The following is a 24,731-nucleotide window of genomic DNA, read 5'->3' as shown; positions in this document are numbered from 1 at the left end:
TGAATATACCTCAGATAATTACGATTTGACTGTATGTATTGAATATAACCTGTAGTGGGCCCCTTGGTAAACAACTTAGAGTTTTGTTGCAAGTTTTAGCCAAGAGAAAATTTGTTGACTAATCATGCCCTATATTGGCCACATGATGAGCAGCAATGTATTAACATGCAGTGCACCTTACAGAATTCAAGAATGTCTCAGTGTCTTGTGAATAGGAAGTTGAAATACAGTGGTATGCAGAAGGCTGGCTCAGTCAGAGCCTTGGATTGTCCTCCGGATAGATGTTTGTGCAGGTTGTATTTGATTCCAGTTGGCCATGTTGATTCCAGAGCAACCAGTTGGCTGGTTGCTCTAAAGAATGAGAATATACTTGGTTTGGCGTTTACTAGAACTATCTGGGAAACAAATCTTGGCGTGGCCCCCAAATCAAGCAACAAAGATTTGGAAGTGGAGCAAAGTGGGATGTGGTGGTGGCTCAAGGAGGGAGAGAAGGAGGAAGGGTAGAAGAAAGCAGGGAGGGAAACCTATGCTTCAATACCTAGGGCTTCTTTCCTGGAATGGATCTGAGAGTCTGGGATTGGGTCGCTAATATGTCGTCTCTAGAAGGGAGAAAGAACTGGGTGGTGATTGCTTTGTATTTTCTACTGGACTTCACTACAAAATAGGTGAGTGGAATGGGCTACTATAGTCCAGACATTAGGGAGGACAGTTTTGTGATACATTAGAAAACTTGAATGAGCCCTTCCATGATTCTCTCTTCCCTCTTTCTGCTTCCCTTTCTGAATCCCCATCCCCAAGTTGTGGAATTAGCAAATCTATTATGTGAACAACAGCAAACTTACCAGAGCCCTTGGCTCCACCTATCTCCCTGTTTGTGTCAGTTCATTCTGGATGCTTTTAGTCTGTGGTCTTCATTCACTCTTTTTATGGGGAAGTAGAAGGAGTGGGAGAGGTTGTGAGAACAGCTGGGTCCTCCCAGTTGCTGGAGTGGTTATTTTAAGCTTTGTTTAATGTGTCCAGAGACCCAGATGGCATTTTTAACTAAGCTGCTTTATTAAATCTTGTGATAAAGCATAGTGATGTTTATTGAAAAGGCAGACACACATCAGCAACATTATGCGTGAAACTTGCTCTAAGAATTTTCTATAAAACATCTGTTCTCTTTGAGCCTTTTGTGAACTCTGGAAGTTTGCTAGTTTCTATACAGACTTGAGGACAAGAAGTTGGAACCCACTTTTGGAGAAGTCCAAGCATAGGTATTGGAGTCATTAATCCTAACTCTCTCAGTTTTAAGGCCCCGGATACCCTTCTGTTAGACAACAGTAACATGAACAAGCACTGTAATAGCATTTAAACAAGATTATTTGGAAATAATGGACAAGAAAAATTAGTATAAATTGTTCAGGGATTTTAAAATTAAAGATAAAAAGCTAGGTCTTCAATGGCCTGTGTCAGCCTATATAGCCTTAAGAGTTAATTTACAAACACTCAAGGTTTGGCCAATACACCTCCACCACTACTACTTACCACAGTCAAAGGGACATTTTTAGATTCTTTCATCTGATTTGACTCTCTTAGTTACAAATAAGAGGATATCTAGAATATATATGTGACTCGTTAAAATGAAAATCCACCTTCTCTGAGTCTTCAAATATCTTTCATATCTTACATTTTTAGTGACATCAACTTTTGGAGTCATGTCTGTAGTTGTATGAAAAGAAAAGTTTCAGGAACATTCAACCTCAAAAGTTCTTTTTCTTATTCTGAAGTCATGGAAGCATTTGACTTTTACTTTCTCTTTTTAAGTTTAGACTAGTAGGTATTTTGTATAAATATATTTAATTATTGCCTTTGTATTGTTTTTCTCTAGTAAACATCCTGGTTTTTAGCTATCAATATCCAGTTTTACATTTAGGGATTTCTAATGGAAAGAGAAAGGAATCTGAAATCAGAGGACAAGAATTTATTCTACTTGACAAAACACATACAAAATACTGGAAGGAGAGTTTTACAACAAATATTTAATATCTATGACATGTAAAAAGGTTTTCCAAATCAAGAAAAATCAAACAATTCAATACAAGTATCATCAATACTAACACATGAACAGGTGGCCAACCCTATTAATAACCAGAGAAATATAAATTAAAACAATCCATCAACTTGTAAAAAAGGATGAAATTACCCAGAGTTGGTGTAGGTGTTGGAAAATTGTCATGTTTATATACTGTTCATAGAAGTTAAATTGCCACAACTTTTTGGCCAGGCAATTTGGAAGTATATATCTAAATTAATAGAGTAGTTGTCTTAATAACCCAGGAATCTCTTAATCTAAGAAACTATATTGTAGATTTTTCTAGAATAAATGTACAAACTTCTGTGTACAAAGGTACTCACTGCAACATTTTGCTAAGGAAAAACTCAGAAAAAAAATCTATATGTTCAACAGAGAACAGGTACATAATTTATGACACAACCACATAATATACACCACTAAAATAAAGGATATAAATTTATATGTAGTATGAAAAAGATGTGAATGATAGCTTGTTGGTGAAAAAGAGCAATGACTGGAATATTGTGTGTAATGTAATCCTGCTTTTCTCTATATTATGTAGGCATAGAAAATAGGATTAGAAAAACATACTCCAGTCAACAGTGGGTATCGCTTGGATGGAGGGAGTGTAGGATGGGGAAGGAGAGTCCCTTTTCCTATCCCATGTACATCTCTGGATTTAAAAGATCATACATTCATTTGCATTACCTTCAAAATTAAAACAATAATGAAGACAAAAGGAGAAGTTTTGGATTTGAATCATGATACTATTGTTTGCAACTTACATGACCGTGGGGAAGTCACCTCCTGGGGTTTATTTCCTCATTTATAAAAATAGGGAAAGTAATAATACTTGTCTGCGTATCTTCTAGGGTTGTTGGGAGGATTGAATGTGATAATGGGTTACAGCATTATAAATTATTTTATTTATTCATATAATACAATTATTATACAAATATTTTACTCTGGTTAAAATAAAAGAAGGACGAGTTCGTGTGTGTTTTTTTCGTCCCAGTAGCTTTACTAACCAGAAGGCGCCTGCTGATGTGGTGATCACAGTTGCTTTGGTGCAGCTTCCTCTTGACTTTTGGCATTTCTCCATGCTGCTAGCTAAGGCTGAGGTGATGACTGCTGAACGTGTGATCTCCTCCCCGTCCCAGCACACATTTGTGTGCGTACTCACACTCATGCACACACAAACACACACATGCGCACTCTATCACAGTACATGAAGTGGCAGCAGCTGCTTCAGCGTAGACTTTCACACAACATAAAGGACTTTTTTGGTGTGGTCTGTGCATTATTTCCTGTTAAGCATGAGCTGAGTCAGTGCCATGCTTTTCCATCTGAAACCTTACTGAGGCTCAGGCTCTCCCCTCCATGCCCAACCCATGGCCCCCTACTGAAGCCAGATCTTAATCTGCTCATTTCATGAGGATTTTCAAACCGAATGGACTGGGCCATGTGAGAGATTACTGAAAGGAACAGACCAAGCAGAGGCTAAGAGACTCCACGCTAATCTGCTGAGTCGTCTGAAAATGCACAGCTGCAGGAGCTCACGGTGCTTTAAAGTACTTTGGCAGGATGTTTGTCAGGGGGCCTGTTCCTGCAGCCCTGCTGAATGTTTGGTTAGGAGGCATAATCTTTTTTTGGACAGGATCTCCCAAATGTAAAGTGATAGATGCTAATGTGGAATATAATACAGAAGATCCAGCTTGGCTGTCATAAATAACAGTAAATTGTTTAATCTTGCTGAGTTGTAAATCTATGATTGCCAGAGGTCTTTAGTTCACTGGAACGTAGTATGGGGGCACGGGCACTTAGTAAATAGGCAGTTATTATTTTCCAACCGGACAGAAACTGGTCTGATGGAATTTATCTAAAGATGCATACAAATGTATTTTAATTAATTGTGACAATTACTCAGAGAAAATGCATGGCCCTAAAGAGGCTGAGGGTTTTTTTTTGTTCTACCTATAAAGGTATATGTATATTCACCTATATTCTACCTATATATAAATAAGAGAATGAGTTTCTGTTTTGGGGATATGTATTTATGTGTATCTATATAGGTAGATAGACACATATATAATTTCTGTCTACCTATTAAGGTGCGGTGCCAGACAGAAAGTATTTTTAAGCATTTAGATAGTTTATTCTATAGCATATGTATGCACATAACCTCCCCATAAAGCTTTGTCTCTTTTCTGGATATATTTAACAAGAGGCTAGAACAGAATCCAAAATGTCAGAAATGTTTGAACATTCCATAGAAATGAAGGAGGTGTTTCCAAATGACCTACGTTTCTATGGCAATAAATAGAACTTGTGCTGAGCTGGATGGATCAGGAGTAAGGAATTTAAGTGGTGTGAGTATGACTATTCCAGGCAGAAATCTACCTTTTAAGAACAGCTTTGTGCAGTGAGCTCAACAACATTGATCAGGTAGCAGGCCAGTTCGGCAGTGCCAGTTGGAGACAGATGGGGACAATCAAAGAAGATGCAGGTCAGGACAAGGATGCAGACATGTACCTGTCACTACCATGGACTTCGGCAGCTTCTTAGTGAGCAGGTTTATGATTGAAGAATAAAGACATCATTTATATGTAAGCATATTACAATTAATTTGCTGTTTAGTTATTGGCAAACTACATCCAGATTTTAGTTTTTAGGTTTTTTTTTTTTTTTTTGAAACAGGTTCTTGTTCTGTCATCCAGGCTGGAGTGCGGTGGTTATCCTAGCTCACTGCAGCCTTAAATTCCTGGGCTCGATGGATCCTCCCACCTCCGCCTCCCAAGAAGCTGGGACTACAGGTGCACGCCACCATGGCTGGCTAATTTTTCTTATTTTTTGTAGAGATGAGGTCTTGCCATGTTGCCCAGGCTGCTCTTGAGCTCCTGGCTTCAAGCCATCCTCCTATCTTGGTCTCCCAAAGTGTTGGGACTATAGGTGTGACTCACCATGCCTGGCCTACATCCAGTTTAATTTATACCACAGTGTGGGTTTAGTCCTCAAACATGTTTTTGTTTTACATATAACAATTTGAGGTAAAAGAACATTTTTATATTGGTCAGTAATGGTACATTTAAATAATGGAAGACTATATCCATTAAAATCATGTTGTGGAAGAATATTCAGTGACATGGAAAGATTGACTCAAGGGCAAGTGAAACGTCAAGAGTCTGGTAGGTACTAGACACTGTAAACTGGGTCTTGCCTGTGTTACTTCCTTGCATCCTCCATCGCGTGATCTTTTAGATAACAAAACCGAGATACATAGGGATTTGAGATCTTGCTCAAAGTCACTCAGGCAGTAGGTGGCAAAGTCAATTCTTACGTTCTTTCCCATTGAACCCCAAAATCTCAGCTTACTTCAGGGCACTCAACTCTGCTTTCTTGACTCAGACCCAGGTAGACCCAATGGACACTTGTAGTTCTTATCCTGGGATCCAGCTGGGATGGTCACCTCATAAAATGGCAACAAGTGGGACCCTTTCTTGTTCTAGTGAGTCAGACTCTATACCTTAAAGATTTCAGAGCACTTCCTACGTACTGAAATTGCCTAATTACCAGGAAGGACATACTTCCAATTTTTACCACCTCCATTTTGCATCCAAGGAAGATTAGATTTCTTGATCTTCTCAATGAAATCTTAAGAAATGGGTGGGCCAATTGAAGAACAGAACTTGGGCTGCACTTCTAGATGCCTGTGACTTTTCTGTATTTGTTCAGATATTAGGAAGTGATTGTGAAATCCACGTTGTTTTGATGCTAATGAACTCTCATCTCTCTCTCCAGCATGTGTGTAAAGACTTCCATAGGTACAGGAAGTTGAGGATGAGCTCTTACTTCCAGCTGGTCTCCATGTAACAAATCATATAACTGCACAATTATCCAAATGCAAATGAAGAAGTCCCTTGATGTTTGGATAACCACATTCATGCCTGAGTTTCTTGTTTCTTGAAATTGCCCTTATCTGTCTCCTGTTTACCTATGGACAACACTACTTAAGGGCTGGCACTCTGCAACCCATGGCAGCTTGGCTTTGGGGTTTCTTCCAGTGTTTTGTTTCTGTTTTTAACCGAGAAGACAGGAAACAAGCATCTTTCTGTGTATGGCTTGCCACAGCACTTACAGATGGACATGGTGGAGGCTGTGTGGTCCTGGAGAACACTTCCTCTGCGAAGCATCAAGGAAGTTTCTGTTCGTTGTGTCTTCACTCTCTCCAATTCACTTGGGGAGTGATAGGGATTATAACACAGTGAGCAGAGGTACTGGAGAATGTCATGCTTAATTTTCTTTTCTTAGTTTTTCTTAAATGACATTTAAAGCTAAAAGAGAATCACAAAGGGTAAGTCTGATTTAAGAGAGTTCACACATGAAAGCAATCCTGCTTTCACGAGTGTTATGTCACAGGAAAAACTCACTGAGAGTCAAAATTATGCACCTACTCTGAGATTTTAGGTTGAGTGTTTAAATATTACCTCGCTGCTCTCTAGGACTTTAATTTGAGCTAATTAGAAACTGAACTTATACTAAAACTAATTTAGGAAAGAAGTTGTTGATGTTCTGAAGAAATACAGCTGTCAGAAATAAGATCATTAAAAAACCATAGTTGTATATGGCACAAAATGTAAAGGAATAGAATAACATTTTATCTTTCTTGGGACACTGGTCTAAGGCATGTGAAAGGGCATATTGATTCTCTTGGCACCTACTACGCCCATTTGCAGGTGAAAAAGCCCAGTGACATAATTTAGGTGAGGTTTAAGGCTTGATGGGAGGCATTGGTGCCATTAGAAGGACAGACATAAAGAGTTCTTAAGCAATGGCATCATGGGAAATAATTGCACACTCCTTTCTACTATGTGTTCATTTCCTCAAGCATTTTAGAAGTCATGGCTGGGTAGGAACACATTCATCCTGAGTCTGTCTGTGTGTTTGGGAATGCATATGCCTCACAGATGTGTCTGCAGGGTCTGTGTGATAATGTTCGTATATGTGATAGATGTGGATCCTGGGATGTGTATCTGTGTGCCTCCTGTGTGTGTGTGTGAGTTACAGTGGACTAGGGTCCACCTTGCCCCCTTTTCCATGTGGGAGTTGAAGGAAATGCCCCTTAGTGGCAGTAACATCTACCTGGGTGTGTGTACCTTCTGGAGGACTGGGTGAAGTTGCCCTTCTTCCAGCCAAAGCCAGACCCTATGGTGTGGGACATTCAGTGGGGAGCAGCAGAATGCCATGGCTTGGTCCTCCCTGGGCTGTGGTCTGGATTTCACTGGGGAATGAAAGTCAGATATTGCTTGCTTCAATGCTGTAAACAAAACTAAGGCTAATTATGTTAAGTAAACCATTTTTTCCTTGAAAGGTAGCGGTCTGCTGCATTGACAGAGGATAGTATTTCTAGAACTTTTTCAGAGAGTCAAATGGTAGTTTAAGTGATAATCTGCTATCTAAAGATGAATTTTAAATGTTGGAGCGGGTTGTGGGATTTGGGGAAGACAATAGAATAATTTGTGTCATAGTTAATTTAACAAAGAATTTTTGTTTGTAGAATCTGATCTTCGGTGGATTTTAGCAATCCTCTTCTTTCTTGGCTTTTCAGATAAAGACATAGAGCCTCAGAGAAGTTAAATGATCCTATGTCAGGGGTAGAGTCAAGACTCATACCTATGCCTTTTAACTTCAAGTTGAGTGCTTTTTCTTTATACAAAAGGGCTTCCAAAAGTTATCTTTCTTTTTATCAATGATTATATCTTGAAAGCCATACCTTTTCTGATGACATTTATCCTGGGATAATTGGCAGAGAGAGGTGAACAGAAGAGAAGACATAGACACACAGAGAAGAAAGTGACATGAAAACAGAGGCAGAGATTGGAGTAATGTGAACACAAGCTCAGAAATATGTGGAGCCATCAGAAACTGGAAGAGGCAAGGAAGGATCCTCCCCTAGAGCCTTTTGATGAGGCAGGCCCCTGCTGACACCTTGATTTTGAACTTCTGGCTTCCAGAAATATAAGGGAATAAATTTTAATTGCCTTTAGCCACTAAGTTTATGGCAATTTGTTATAGCAGCCTTGTGAAGCTAATACAAACTTTGTGTTAGGTTGCAAATTTTGCATGCATTTCCTAGGACTTCCATAACAAATTACCACATATTTTGTGGTTTAAAACCACTTCTCTCACAGTTCTGGAGGCCAGAAGTCAAAATTAAGCTATCGGCATGGCCACACTCTGTAGATACTCTAGGGGGAATCTGTTCCCTGCCTCTTCCAGCTTCTGGCAGCAGAATACATTCCTTGGCTTCCTGGGTTTGTGGCTGCATCACTCCAATCTTTGCATTGGTCTTCATATCTCCTCTTCTTTGTGTCTATTCTACTAAGTACAAAGTGCTGCACCTTCCGTGATGGAAGTGGCCCAAATTAACCAATCTGCTACGAGGTAGCTGGCTGATCACTTGGGGAATGGTACCATAAGAAGACTCAGTGTTGGTCCCTGCTGCTGGTAGAGTAGGCACTCTGCAGTGGCCATAGCCAGGTCAGCCTTGGTGAGTGAAAGTCCATGTTGTTGAGCCCGTGCATAGCCTTCATCCCTGCCATGACGGCCATGGTATTAGACCATTCTTGCATTGCTATAAAGAAATACCTGAGGCTGGGTAATTTATAAAGAAAAGAAGTTTAGTTAGTTCATGGTTCTGAAGGCTGTACAAGCCTGGTGCCAGCATCTGCTTGACTTCTGGTGAGGCCTAAGGAGCTTTTATTCAAGGTGGATGACAAAGTAGGAGCAGGCATATCACACAGCAGGAGTGGGAGCAAGAGAACAAAAGAGAAGGTCCACATACTTTTAAACAAGCAGATCTCATGTGAACTCAGAGTGAGAATACACTTATCACCAAGGGCATGATGATAAACCATTCGTGAGGGATTTGCCCCCATGATCCAAACACCACCCGCTGGGCCCTACCTCCAACACTGGGGATTACATTTCAACATGAGATTTGGAGGAGACAAACATCTAAACCGTATCAGCCACTTTGCTCATGAGCCCATTGGACAATGACAGGAATGGCTGGGGGAAAGACACTTATTGACATCCACAGAACTGGTCATCCTATTATTAAAATCCTCCTCTGCCTAGGTCACCATTTGGTGAGTGTCCATATGGGATACAAATATCTTCACAATTTTCTGTGTCTTACCTTAGAAGCCCCATCACCCACTCTCACATCTCCTCCAGTACTTATCCCTCAGATGATAGGACAACATCCAGCAATACCTCTTCTCTCTGGTATTGATGGGTTAATGAGCAGATCTCACATAGGTAAAATTTCCGTATATCTAGAATTTAATCTTCTGTTAATTCTCCAATTATAACTAAAATATTTCAGGTTGAAACTTTATTCAAGTGTAATTACTCACTTTAACCTTCTTAAACAGAATGCATATTGCCTTTTCAAAAATAACTGAAATTTAATAAGATAAAAATTTATAATCTCTCATACTTAACAAACTTTACATGTTTAGTTCTGCATTTTCCTAAGTCCTTGCCCCAAAGTGGGCATAATTTTATACTATAATAGCATAAAATAATTTTGCATTTGATATTTTTGATTTAGCATTAAACTATTGCTTATGTTTCTTTCGCTACTGCTTAAAAAAATGCGGGTGGTTGTAATAAATAAACCTGAAATGTAGGCAATTTTTATTGCCTTAAAAACAATAGAACATTATTTCTCACTCACACAATAGTCCAATGAGGATGTCCCTGGTGGGCAAAGACTCTTGTCTACCAAATGGGATTGGGACCCAGGTTCCTTCCTTCCTTGTGACTCTGGCATTGCCTAGAGCCACATGATTACCTGTACTGAATCTGTAGGAAGAGAAATAAGCAGTGTAGAGATGATATATCTGTTTTCTAATATCCTCAGCCTAGAAGAAACACACATTACTTCTGTTCTCATTCTCATACTAGTTTATCACCCATTGTCCAAATGCACCATGTGGCCACACCTAGATGCAAGGGTGGGTTAGAAAATGTAGCCCCTGGCTGGGCAGCTGTTCCTCAGCATCGACTCTGCGCTATGAAAGCACATCCTAAGTTTTTGTGGACTACTATCCTAGTCTGTCACCACTATACAATCTTCATAATTTTCCCTTTAAATGGCCGAGAGAAAATTTTGAACAAAAATTACAATATTTTTCAGATTCTTGATTCTTCAGACTTATTACTTGAGGGCAGTGGCTAAATTATATTCAGTTCTATATCAGAAGGTTCATCCATATTACCTGTTTCCTGGTAGATACTCAATAAAATGAGTTGAATGACTACATAAATTTTAGCAAGACCATATGGAAAATAATTTATCATGACTTTGGATAATAATATGGGGGTAATTATTGTCCTTTCTCTTTCCTGACTTGATTAATAGCACCACTATCCATTAAGTTATGAAAGGTAGAAAGCTGAGATTATTCTTGACTCCTTTTCTCACTGCTCCTATATTAGTTATTTATTGCAGTGTAAGAAATTACCATGAAACTTAGTGGCTTAGTTGGGGCTTGATGGGGTCTGGAGGATCCACTGCAATATGGCTCAGTCACTTGGCTGGCAAGGTGGTGCTGGCTGTTAGCCTCCCATCTGATCTTCCTCCTTCCGCTCCTGCCACTCTTCAAGGTATTTTTCCCAGAGCAACCATTAATCATTCATTTTTTCCCATTAATTCAACAGATATTTATTGTATACTTACCATATGCCAGGTTTGTTCTAGGTTCTTGGGATATAGCAGTGAAAAAAAAAAAAGTCCTTGGGTCTTATATACAGTGGAGAAATAAACATATAATGTAGAAAATTAGATGGTAATATGTGTGAGCACATATATTTATTATCTCTCATCATTTCTATGAGATAGGAGATGGGTATTCTGGCTTGAGGACTCACATGAAGTGACAGTTACATGTTGGTATGGGTTTGGTGGTATGAAGGCTTGGCGGGGGCTGGAGGATCCACTGTGAGATGGCTCAGTCCCTTGGCTGCAAGATGGTGCTGGCTGTTGTTGGCCGGCCTTGCTTCATCTTCACAGGGCTTCTTGAGGGTCTTCATGACATAGCAGCTGGCCTCTCCCAAAAAGAGCCGTCCAAGAGAGCAGGGCAGAAGTGTCCATGCCATTTATGGCCTCACCACGGAAGTCACACACAATTACTTCTGCAATATATACTGATTACCCAGATCTGCACCATTCATTGTGGGAGGGGACCACACAAAGGCACAAATGCCAAAAGGCAAGGACCACTGGGGCCATTTTGGAGGTTGTTTACCACAGCCCGTCTCTTCCATATTTCAGTCCACCTCATATTCTGTTCATCCTCCTTCCAAAAATATATCTCAAACTAAATGACTAATTTTCATTTCTGTGGGCTCTAGCCTAGCCCAAGACTCTGTCAACACTCGACTTGAAAAGTCTCCCATCTGATCTTCCTCTTTCTGCTCTTGCCCCACTTCAAGGTATTTCTCCCAGAGAAGCCATTCATCATTCATTCATTATTCTGCATTCATTAATTCAACAAGTATTTATTGTACACTTACCACATGCCAGATTTGTTTTAGGTTCTTGGGATATAGCAGTGAAAAAAAAAGTCCTTGGGCCTTACATACTGTGAGAAAATAAATAATATGGAAAATATTAGATGGCAATATGTGTGATCCAGAAAATTTATAGCAGGGTGAAGGAAATAGGAAACAATAGAAAAGTTAGGGACTTCTGGCTATAGTATAATATAGGGCTGTCAAGGGTGCTGTTTCTGATTAGTTTACATTGAAACAGAAACCCAAAGGATGTTAGAGGACAGGTATGTTAATATCTGGGCAAGTATTCTTAGCAGAGGAAAAAGAAAATGCAAGGGCCCTGAGGCGGGATCCTGTTTGGTGTGTTTGAGGAATAGCTCTTCTGTTCTGTTGTGGCTGGAACAGAAGAGTGAGGGCGGGAGGGCAGTGGAGAATGGTAGGTGATGGAGGTCAGATTATGTAGGGCCTTGTAGACTATAGTGAAGACTTTGGCTTTGTTTTGAGTTGGTGGGGGACAAGGAAAGCTATTGGACTGTTTTAGTGACTTGATGTGACTTACTTTTTAATAGGACCATTTGGGCTGCTCAGCCCATGATGTTTAAAAATGCAGTCAGGTCACTTCCACTGTTTAAAACCTTTCAATGAATTCCAGTTGTACTTAGAATAAAATCTAAGCTCCCTTAGCTATTATTATTATGTTATTATTAAAATTGACATCCTTTATTCTCTATTACAGCAGTCTAATTTCTAATATGTACCCCACTAGTAACTATTATTATTATTGTCTATTTGTTTATAATCTGTCTCCTCTACTTGAAAATATGTAGCCTGGGGATCTTGTGGATTTCCATACTAAATCATCCCAAGACCGCTTTGCTTTTGAGCTTTTGTTTTGGTGGGGGGGATGTGTGTGTGTGTGTGTGTGTGTGTGTGTGTAATCTCTTCTGTATCTTTTTTTCCCCTGATCTCGCTGATTGTTATATTTGGTCGGTGACTGACCTCTAGCAATGATGGTGCCAGGGCAACTTTGCTGTTGGACTGTATGTTAAAGTTTATTTTGGTTTGTGGGTTATATCAGTACTTATCAAATGAATTATCTGGAAAGAGAGGAGAGGATCTTATTAAAATACAGGTTCTTATTCAGTAGGCCTTGGGTGGTCCTTGAGGTTCGGTATTCTCTCTTTCTCTTTCTCTTTCTTTCTTCTCTCTTCTCTCTTTCTTTCTCTTTCTTTTTCTCTCTTTTTCTTTCTCTTTCCTTCTTTCCTTCCTCTTTCTTTTCCTTCCTTCCTCTTTTCCTTTCCTTTCCTGTCCTGTCCTGTCCTTTCCTGTCCTGTCCTGTCCTGTCCTTTCATTTCCTGTCCTTTCCTTCTCGCTCCATAGCCCAGGCTGGAGTGCAGCGGTTCCATCTTGGTTCACAGGTTCAAGCGATTCTCTCGCCTCAGCCTCCAGAGTAACTGGGACTACAGGCGTGCACCACCATGCTCAGCTAATTTTTGTATTTTTAGTAGCAATAGGGTTTCACCATGTTGGCCAGGCTGGTCTCGAACTCGACCTCAGGTGATCTGCCCACCTCAGCCTCACAAAGTGCTGGGATTTCAGGTGTGAGTCACCACACCCAGCTGAGGTTCTGCAGTTCTATCAAGCTCGCAGGTGATGCCCATGCTGCCAGCCCTTTGAGTAACAAGGGGGCTTGATTACCAAGCTTGGCTGAACATTGGAATCACCTGTGGAGTTTTAACACTACTAATGCTGGGCTCTTGAGATCGCAATATAATCAGTCTGGAATGTAGTCTGAGTACTGGGATTTAAAAAAGCTTCATAAGGGATTCTATTTTGTAGAAATACTGAGAACTACTAGATTGGATGATATTGAATCCAATTTTAAAACAAAGTGTAGCAATAAATGTTCTTCAGGGCTGTGTTGCTGACTTTTTAAAAAGTCAGTTTTGTAGCTCTAGAAAGAATCTGGTTGCATCCACAGATGGACCTCCAGATCTCTGCTTAGCATGACTGGGTAATTTCTCCAATGCCTCCAGCACATGCTGTCACTTAACAGCAGAAAGAGAATTCCTACTTTCAGGAGAACAGTCATCCCTGAAGATTACAGTTAAAACATGCCTACAGATGATGAGGTTGTAGTAAATCAGTCCCCTTGCTTTCTGAGCTTGTTCTAAGTTAGAGGAAGCAGAAGAAGCAGAGAAGCACTCCATTTTTTTTTTTTTTTTTCTTGTAATCTCTGGCATGTGTACAGGCATAGTTTCTGAGTCAGTACCAAACTAAGAACTTCTTGTGTGATTCAAGTTAATCCCTCAGTTATCAAAAGCAGATGTTTCAAACTACTGAAGATCAATGAAGCATATCCTATTTACAGGTTAATAATTGACTACTAGATGTGGGTGCCCCAAATGGTCTTAGAGACATTAGAAAGGAGAGACAATGTCAGAGCTCCCCCTACTCTGCCTCCCCTAATCTAAAGCCCACTCTGTTCCTTTTGTCAAGAGATTGGCTGTATGTTAACAGAGCCTGGGGCACTTTCCTGTTGAAATGCCTTTAATCCCAAGCAACTGGATTGATTTTATTTTATTTTTTTTGGGATGGTTTAGATTGGACGACTGATTATTGGACAGAATGGAATCTTGTCGACACCTGCCGTCTCCTGCATTATCAGGAAGATCAAGGCAGCTGGTGGAATCATTCTAACAGCCAGCCACTGCCCTGGAGGACCAGGGGGTGAGTTTGGAGTGAAGTTTAATGTTGCCAATGGAGGTATGTGGTTCAGAATGTGCTTAATAATCACGATTTCTTTCCTCTTATATTATTATAGTCTTACAGTGACCCTTTGATGATAGACAAACAAGGTGAAGAGGACCAGGCTCAGAAAAATTTAGTGAGGTGCCCGAAGTAATCCAACAAAGAAGTGGCATAACGGGCTCATGAACCCATTTGGGGAGTCTGTTGGTCCCCTGTACTCCTCAACACAAACAACTGAATAGTTGATGCTTATCTGATATGGAAGGACTCTGAATGTTAAAATTAAAACATACCCTGAAGGTCGTTGTCTGAATGACAATGACCCTCATTTTACACATGAACAAATCAAAGGCCTGAGAGGCTGAGTTACTGCTGAAGGCCACAGGGTTGATCAGGGTCAGATTAATGACTTTTAGCCCAAATCCTGGGCTTTCATTTTCCTACAGTGTTGACATTCTCTCAAAATCGTAGAATTATTTCACTTTTTCTTTTACTTACAGCAATTTATAGTTTGGGGGTCCTTAGTGAAGGGGGTGGAATATACGTATGAGGGTAAATTTTTTTAAAAAATTGAACACACAAAAATAGGGAGAATAAGAAATAGATAACATGTACCCATTATCTTGTTTTTCTATTTTGCTTATCTTTTTTTCTGAAGAATTTTAAGGCAAATTATAGCATAAGAACATTTCACACCCGAATATTTTTGTATGCCTCTCTTAAAAAGAAAGACATATTGCTGCATGGCCATGTTAACATACCTAACAATAATAATGCTAATTCTCCGATACCACCTGAAAACTAATCTATAGTCAAAACTTTCAATAATCCCCAAAATAACATTATTATTATTTATAGCTGTTTTATTCAAATCAGGATACATCTAAGGACCATGCATTTGCTTGGCAAATCTCTTAAATCTCTTTTAATCTAGAACACTGAGTTTGCATGAATGTGGGTAGGAGCCAAATTTTAACCAGCAACAGTTACCATTATAAATTATTCCTGATCCCAGGCAAAACAGTGCATTCTGAAGGGAAAACTTATCTATCCCTCCTTGCAGACGTTTTACACATTATCCAAACAAAGTGTGTTCATGTTGAATATTTTTTAAAAACCACAACATTATAACCACAAAGCAGAAAACTAAACCACCAAACCACAAAGGTAGACAACAATCGAGGAATAAGGGAACAAATTATCTACAAAGTAACCAGAAAACAATTAGCAAAATGGCAGGAGTATTTATCAATAATAACCTTGCTTGTACATGGGTTAAACTCTCCAATCAAAAGATATAGAATGGCTGAGTGAATCAAAAATGAGATCCAACTAGATGCTGCCTTACAAGAGACCCATTTTTAAACTTTAAGAATAGGTATATACTGAAAGTAAAGGGATAGAAGGAGATATTCCATGAAAAGAGTTACCAAAAGAGAGCAGAGATGCCTATACTTATCTCAGATAAAACAGGCTTCCAGTAAAAGCTGTTCCAAGAGACAAAGAAGGTCATGATTTAATGATAAAGAGGTCAACTTATCAAGAGGACATAAACAATTTTAAATATATATGCATCCAACATTGAAGCACTTAAATATGTAAAGCAAATATTAATGGACATGAAGGAAGAAATATACAGCAATATAACACTAATAGGGGACTTCAGTACCCCACTTGCAACAATGGAGAGATCAACCAGACAAAAAACAAGACAACACTAAATTTGAACTATACGTTAGACCAAATGGACCTACCAGACCTATATAGAACTTTTCATCCAACAACAGCAGAATATACATTCTTCTCTAGCATACATAGAACATTCTCTATGATAGACTATATGTTAGGCTACAAAATAAATCTTGACAAATTCAAAAAGATTGAAATCATGTCTAGTATTGTTTCCAACCACAATGGTATGAAGCTAAACATCAATAACAGGAGGAATCTTGGAAAATTTACAAATATGTGGAAATTAAACAACATGTTTATGACGAGCTAATGGGTCAAAGATGGGTCAAAGAAGAAATCAAGAGGGAAATTAAAAAATATTTTGAGATTAATGACAATGGAAACACAATGTATCAAAACCTACAGTATGTGGCAAAGTCAGTTCTAAGAGAGTTTATAGCAATAAATGCCTACATTAAAAAAGGAAAAAGATCTAAATAAATAGACTAACATTATGCCCCAAGGAGCTAAAGAAAGAACAAACTAAACTCAAAGTGAGCAAAAGGAAGGAAATAATGAAGATCAGAACAGAAGTTAATAAAATGTAGTACAGAAAAACTAGAAAATATAAATAAAATCAAAAGTTGGTTCTTTGAAAAAATAAAATCTACAAACTCCTAGCCAGACTCACTAAAAAAAAGCTGACTCAAATAAATAGAAATGAAAGTGGAGACACTGCAATAGATACCTCAGAAATGAAAATGGTCATAAGGGATTATTATGAACAATTTTATGCCAACAAATTGGAGAACCTAGGAGAAATGGATAAATTTCTAGAAAAAATAACCTTTCAAGATTGAATTGGGTTGAAACAAAGTTTGAACACTCCAACAACAAATAAAAAATTGAAGAAGTGATTAAAAACTTTCCAAAATAGAAAAGCCTAGGACCAGATGGCTTCATGGCTGAATTTTATCAAACATTCAAAGAATAATTATTACCAATACTTCTTAGACTCTTCCAAAAAATAGAGTTACAGGGAATACTTCCAAACACATTTTATGAGGCCAGCATCACCTTGAAACCTAAGCCAGACAAACATATTGTAAGGAAAGAAAACCATAGGCCAATATCTCTAATAAATATTGATGAAAATTAAATTCAACAACACATCAAAGAAATTATGGATCAAGACCAAGTGGGATTTATCCCTGACATGCAAGACTGGCTAAACAGAATGAAAGATAAAAACCATATGATCATCTCAATTGGTACGGGAAAGGCATTTGGCAAAGTTCAGCATTCTTTCTTGACAAAAACTCTTAACACTTTAGGTATAGAAGGAAAGTTTCTCAACATAACAAAGGCCATTTTGAAGAAACCCACAGCTAACATAATCAACTGGGGACAACTGAAAACTTTTCCACTATTTAGTACATGGCAGGGATGCCCACTCTTGCTATTTCTATTCAACATGGTATTGGAAGTACTAGCAAGAGCAATCAGACAAGAAAAATAAATAAAACTCATCCAAATTGGAAAGGAGAAAGTAAAATAATGTCTATTTATAGGCAATAGAATCCTAAATACAGAAAATTCCAAAGATCTCACACACACACACACAGACACACACACACAAATTTTTAGAACTAATAAATCAATTCAGTAAGTTGCCGGATACAAAATCAACATACAAACACCAGTAGCATTTCTATACATAAATAATGACCCAGCTGAAAATAATCAAAACAATTCCATTTATGATAGCATCAAAAAAATACTTAGGAATAAATTTAACCAAGGAGGTGAATGTATACTGAAAACTATAAAACATTGATGAAAGAGATTGAACAAGACACAAATAAATAGAAAGATATCCTGTGGTCATTGATCATGGATCAAAAAACATTAATATTATTAAAACATTCATACTACCCAAAACAATATACAGATTTAACACAACCCCTATCAAAATTTCAATAACATTCTTCATGGAAAAAGAAAAGCAATACTAAAATTTGTATGGAGCCACAAAAAATCAAAGCATTGCTGAGGAAAAAAAGTTGGAGGTACCACAATTGCTGGTTTAAAATTATATTATTACAAAGCTAAAGTAAAAACAAAATAGTATGATACTGGCATAAAAACAGAAACATAGACCAATGGAATAGAATAGAGAGCCCAGAAATAAATCAAAACGTATATAGTCAACTAATTTTGGACCAGGACACCAAGAGAATATAATGAAGAAAGAAAAAAACCTCTTCAATAAATGGTGCCTGGGAAAACAAAAATGTGAAAGAATGAAATTTGACCCTTATTTTATACTATACACAGAAATAAACTCCAAATGAATAAAAGACCTAAATGTAAGATCTGAAACCATAAAAATCCTAGAAGAGAACATAGGGAAAAAGTTATTGAACATTGGCCTTGGCAATGATTTCTTGGATATCACATCAAAAGCTCAGGCTACAAAAGCAAAAACAAATAAATGGGACTACCTCAAATTAAAAAGCTTTTTCAATTTTTCATTTATTTTATGCACTTTAAAATCTCTGTTTGGGTATTCTTTTTTAACATTTTAAAATTTATTTTTATATGAGTCCTTGTAGATTTGCTGTATCCTTTAAAACACAATTATTTTAATATATGTTATAATTGTACATATTTTTGGTATACATATGATGAAAGTCGTTGGAGTGGAAGATATACATCAGAGAACTTAGAAATTGGCAAGGAATTCAGAAGTTGTTGATGAACTCTGAAATTATCAACATGGATGGTTAAACGGCATCATAGACAACTATCTAGAGAGACAGTACTTGCTTTACTTTTGGAAACCAGTGTGCTTTGGCATTAAAACTCAGGGACTTGAAAATGATGGACACAGCCAAAAACATAGTGTGGTGCCTGGGGTGTAGGGAGTGGAGGGAGATATTCATGCATTCTGTAATCTGGCAAGCATAAAATAATGCAAAAACTAAACAAGACTACCTATTCTTTAAGTTTCGTGAAGGGTAAAAAATGGTAAGGAGTGAAGCAAAGGGCTATGTTTATTTCTTTGAGGTCTTCACTTTTCCCACACAACAAGAAAATTGTTGGTAAAATCTTCTGGGCTGTCTTCTCTCCCACTTACTAAACTAGGACTATTGCTGTTCTTTTTTATGAGCATTTGTTGGAATACGGTGATGGTGCTACACTCTAAGGCAGCGCTGTCCAAGAGAAAAATGTTATGAGTTACATACATACTTTAAATTTTTAGTAGCTACATTAAAAAAGGGAAAAGAAACAAGTGAACTTCACATTGTATTTTATTTAAACTACTATATCTAAAATATTATTATACCATGTCATCAATATAAAAATTATTAATGCAATCTATTGCATTTTCTACTAACTCTTCGAAATTTGGTGTGTATTTACAATTACAGCACACTTCGACTAGCCACATTTTAAGTGCTCAACAGCTAAATGTTACTAGTAACTTTTATTGTGTTGTATTGGACAATGCAGTTCTAAGGACTGAGATGTTTTAAAAATCAAGAAACAATTTTTGTTCAGTAGAAAGTTACAGTATAGTTGACAAGTAAGATGCATACAGAAAGCTATACATCTGTCAATTATTTATACTTTAGATCTTTCAATCTACTTATTTGTTTTTCAATCTTGTTGCAAAAAAACAAAAATCTAAAATGGCTTGCATTGAGATATACAAGGTAAAAAAAAAAAGCAAAATCCCAAAAGGTGAACAAGTATTGATTTCATGTTCAATTTAAGTCTAATACTACTTGCCAATTTAGCCTTTTGAGGAAATGCATCATTTATTTTTAGTTGAGCTTCATTTTAGAAACTGGGAAGTGACTAGAGATTGTGAGTTGGGGAAAATAATTAACTTACCCTGCTAAGCTCACACATCAATTAGGCAGCAGGAGAAAGCATAGTTTCCTCTTCTAGGTGCACTGGGGAAGCTGCAGTGTAAATCTGGAATCCCTCACTTCTGTCAAATGCATATCCTGTTTGTGTCTCATATCCTGAATAAAGCTGATTACGTAACCAGGTTTCCCTGGCAGGTGTGAAACTATTTTTAGGAAAGATGTGTCACTACTTAGAAGTGGATTAAAACAAATAAACAAACATATGGGTTGTTAGTCTACATAGAACAGGTGAGACTGACCAAATTTCCCCCAAGGTGGATGAGTACAGTATAAGAAATGTCAAGGCTAATAGAACTGTGAACCATTGATCATTGTTTAGAGAACAAATGAATCTTTCTCTGCCTGGTGGAGGAGGATGGTAACATTTTTCTGTTTGAAATTCATGAGACTTTTAAAAACGTGTATTTTTGGTGTTCAAATTTTAGGTCCTGCACCTGATGTTGTCTCAGACAAAATCTACCAAATCAGCAAAACGATTGAGGAATATGCTATATGTCCTGATCTCCGAATTGACCTATCTCGACTAGGAAGACAAGAATTTGACCTAGAGAACAAATTCAAGCCATTCAGAGGTAACAGGTTTTATTTTGAAGCAGTCAGAGTAACCACGTGGATGGGGCTGACTGGTTTCTGTAGGGAAGCACACTCATGAAAATTATTGCATTGTCAATCTCAGGGGTGACTCTTGATAAATATGTGTAAACTTAATGTGGTGTAGAGAGAAGACATGAGAGCAACCGAGATATTCAGAACTGGAAACTCTCAAAAACCACTTCCCAAACTTGGTATCATTTTCAATATAGGAAAAATTTTATGGTTGACTTCATTATAACATTCCAAGAATAGGCTGTGAATTGCCAAAACTTGTCTAAGCAATTAAGGTGAAGATGCTGGAATGCCTTAGCTAAGAAGGAACCTAACAAGTCAGTGGGGTTATTAAATTTCTCATGAAAGGTAGGAGTTTCTTTTCCAAGCCATAACCAAGCTTGGAATAATTGTACGTCAGTTTATTGAATGCACAATTATTGATCACCTACCCTATGCCAAGCACTGTGTTAGGAGATTTTACAAAGGAATTCAGTAACTACCAAATATATTTAGGCAAGTGATTCAAAAATTAAAGAACCAAAATGAGATTGTCAAAACTATTATCTTATATTGTAAAGCAAATATAACTTCTACAGTACTCAGACGATAGTTTTTTTATTTTATAGATTAATTTTAAACCATATGACAACATTAATAACGTGTGTGTATATCATTTTCCCCCTTATATTTTATCCTATTGCTTTTTCCTAGAAGGCATAAAATAGCAATAGATCTAACACGTTTTATTTTTTTAGTGCTACTATAAATTTGAATACAGTTTGTATTAAGATGGTGTCCTCATTTTAGAAGTAATTTAACTTAGCCTAAAAGATGAAATACCTGGTTTGTGTCCATGTGATATTTTAGGGACAGAGAAAAGCTTTAAATGGATTGTGTGGGGGTCACAGTATTGGCCCAATGTTACCAAGTCTTTCTTGAGAAGTTTTGAGTCAGTTGTTTGCTTAGGTAATGAGCACAAATTTACAGAGAGCCATGATATTAACTGGAAGCAAGAGTGCCTGCTTTTGCTAATCTAGCTGGGAGAATGCGCAGGCATATGCGTGCACACGCATGGGATGACTGGACAATTGAAGGCAAGGCGTACATTATATTAAGCAAAATGATTTCAATATGCTGATTACATAAGGTTAGAAGGACTGGGCTTATTTTTGGTACCTTCACAATTTTTATAGTTGTCCAAGAGACTCAAATCTTAGTGAGCTCTCATTCAGGCTCATTGCTGCAGCCACATTGCTAGTTGCATGAATTTTCTAAAATGTTACTGATACCAGGAGGTGGGTAGAGGGATTCCTTGGCTTCCGAGAATTTGGAGATAATCGTTTGGGATAATTTATGTGCTGTATTCTTGCTGGTTCAAGTGTTGAGCAAAGCTTGTGTTAAGTAGAAATAATTCCTTTGCATTTCACTTTGAAGTGTCAAGAGCATGAACTAATTGATGTAAACTTTCAATTTTTCCTGACTTCTTGCTCCCTCATTTTTCACATTTGTTTGGTACTGTGTGTTGCCTATTAAAAATACCAAATGAATTTAGGCAAGTGGTTTAAGAATTGAAGAGCCAGAAAGAAATTGTCAAAAATATTATCCTATAATGTAGAGTGAGTAAAACTTACAAAGTACTCAGGACATAACCTTTTGTCTTACAGATTAATTTTTTTATGGTGGTAAAATATACATAACAAAATTTATCATTTTAACCATTGTTAGGTGTATACTTTATACAGATTAATTTTTAATTACTTTATAGATTATTATGCTCCTCATGTAAAAAGATAATTAAAAAGTACCCATGTTACAAATATAATTATATTTGAATGGACACATAGATTACATTGACTTAAGTGCAAGAAAAAATATTTTTAGATATGTATTTGATCAGATGAAGGGATAATATTATATGGTACATTAAGATCTCATCCATTAAATATCACACCTGGATTTACTAAAAATTATTGAAAGCAGATTGGTAGTATCTTCAGTACAAGTTTAAAAGTATTTCAGGGTTTCAAAGTAGTATGTATTTGAAAAATCTGAAAACAATATACCTAAGTTTCAAAATTTGGCTATGAATTTTAAAAAGCAGGGCTTCTAGACAAATTTTAGCACGTAAAGAATTGATTTACTACTTCTTGGACAAGTACTTTCTGAGCGTTAGTTATATACTGATTGACAAGTATGAAAAATGTATTCTGAGCTTTTTGGTATGTCAAATCCGTGAATAAAACTTTTTGGATTCCTGGTTACTGGGTGGTGCTAGAAGCTGGAGAGCATTTGTGTTTAATGAGAATTTCTAGATATTTGCCATTCACCTGGAAATTGGGTGGAGATTGGGCATGAATGAGATTTCATGCAAACTCAGGAATATATTCATCACCAATTCTGCACTCGAATCTGGAAGGCACAATGGCATTTGGAAAATAGGGGTCACTACTGAGGTCACTTGCTGATTTGTTTCATACCAGCTGAGTCAGTCTTTGGCCAGCCCCCACAGGAAAGGCAACTGGATATGCCAAAATGCCTCTAAACATTGAGATGTTTGCTGTGTGCATTTTTGGGGGGCGGGGAACTGGGGGCAGGAGTAACAGGGCACATTTTTATCTTTATTCTTGTGGTTGATTTTTTCCTTGCAAAGAAGAATTTATAACTTGGTATCATTTATACCCACTGAGCACTTGAAAAGTTTGTAGTATCTTGATTGTGCCTTAATTTGTGATTTTCGTCAACAAATGGGCACTTTACTTCCCACATCATGTGTAGGGATATGATGGGCTTGTGATCAGAATTTCATGCTGTTAAGGTAGTGATCCTTTTTATGCTTCCAAGTATCTTTCATGGGTACAGTCAATGACATTTTCCTTTGTTTTTCTACCTTTAGTGGAGATAGTGGACCCAGTGGATATTTATCTCAACCTCCTTCGGACCATCTTTGACTTTCATGCCATCAAGAGTTTGCTGACTGGGCCCAGCCAACTGAAGATTCGCATTGATGCAATGCATGGAGGTAAGCTTGTGGTTTTCTCCAATCAGTGGGCAGGAAATATTGAGACCTCTACACCTGTTGGGTTTCAGAGGTTACGAGGAAAGTTGGATTCATAGATATTAACACAACATGTGTATGTTCAGATGTTTGGAATGTTCTGGAAAACTTCAGGACCCTTATTTCTGTCTTTGGATGTAAACGAAAACAAAAGTTGAACAAATGAGTTTGAGGTTATGCATGTTTGAGTGTGCAGTATACTAAAACTGTTATTTATTTGATCATATGCATGGCATAGTTTAAACAGTCAAGTAGTTCAAGATTTATTATGAAAAAATCTGTACCCAACTCCTGTCTTCCCCCATTTACCTTCCAGAGTTAAAGTTTTTCAATTTTTTCAGCTGTTTCTTTTTTGTATTTGTCTCCCTATCATTAAATATTATGAATATACAGACTCTTGTTGATTTTTCAGTTTTGAGCATTACTGATTTCATACTATGGAAACTGGAGCTGCAGCTCTTTTTCACCCTCTCCACCCACCACCTACCTCTCCACCCACCCTCTCCACCCACCAGTTAGGGAATCCAAGCATGCTTCCCTAATTATATAATCAGTTTGGTAAGATCAGTATCTAGTGTTTACATTACCACAACACAGCTGAGCCATGCAATATGCTATAATTATATTTCCTTTACAGTACAAGTTTTTGGTTTCCTTGGAAATAGCAATTGTCTTGTTTTCTCATTGCTTGGTTTTAATCAAGTATATTTACCACTCTTAATCCTCAAGCTCTCCCCCAGTGTCTAAATCTCCCTTCACTTCATTTTCCTGGAGACTTTGATCTGCCCCACTCTGCACTGGTTGCTTTCTGAGCATGCTGCCATCATGGAATCTCCCTTTATCGTCATGGTAGTAATTCTTTTTACACATCTCTTATGTTGAATGTCCTGTTCCCTGGTTTCTCTGTCTGACACCTTGATTTCCTCCTACATTTTGGAGGAACATGTTCTCCAGGAACTCTGTGAGAGAAAGCTCATGGTAGGTAAATATTTTGAGTATTGTATACCTGAAAAGTATCATATATTTAAAATATATACAATAAAATATTGTATATATTTTATTCTACACTTGCTCTTGATTAATATTTGACTGATATGGAAATCTAAGTTGG

The 24,731-nt window shown here is 37.5% G+C and overlaps 1 protein-coding gene across 1 annotated transcript in view; it reads left to right on the top strand.

The window, feature by feature from the left end:
- PGM5 (phosphoglucomutase 5) overlaps positions 1-24,731 on the top strand; it is a 180,167-nt gene that overhangs the window by 7,284 nt on the left and 148,152 nt on the right. Inside the window, exons 2-4 of the mRNA XM_007969422.3 lie at positions 14,221-14,383; positions 20,403-20,549; positions 23,459-23,584. Of these exons, the coding sequence (XP_007967613.3) occupies positions 14,221-14,383; positions 20,403-20,549; positions 23,459-23,584 (436 nt within the window). The remainder of the gene's footprint in view (positions 1-14,220; positions 14,384-20,402; positions 20,550-23,458; positions 23,585-24,731) is intronic.

This window comes from Chlorocebus sabaeus, chromosome 12 (genome assembly GCF_047675955.1).
Source record: "Chlorocebus sabaeus isolate Y175 chromosome 12, mChlSab1.0.hap1, whole genome shotgun sequence".
NCBI classification, from domain to species: Eukaryota; Metazoa; Chordata; class Mammalia; order Primates; family Cercopithecidae; genus Chlorocebus; species Chlorocebus sabaeus.
This window is presented reverse-complemented; position numbering and strand designations above follow the sequence as displayed.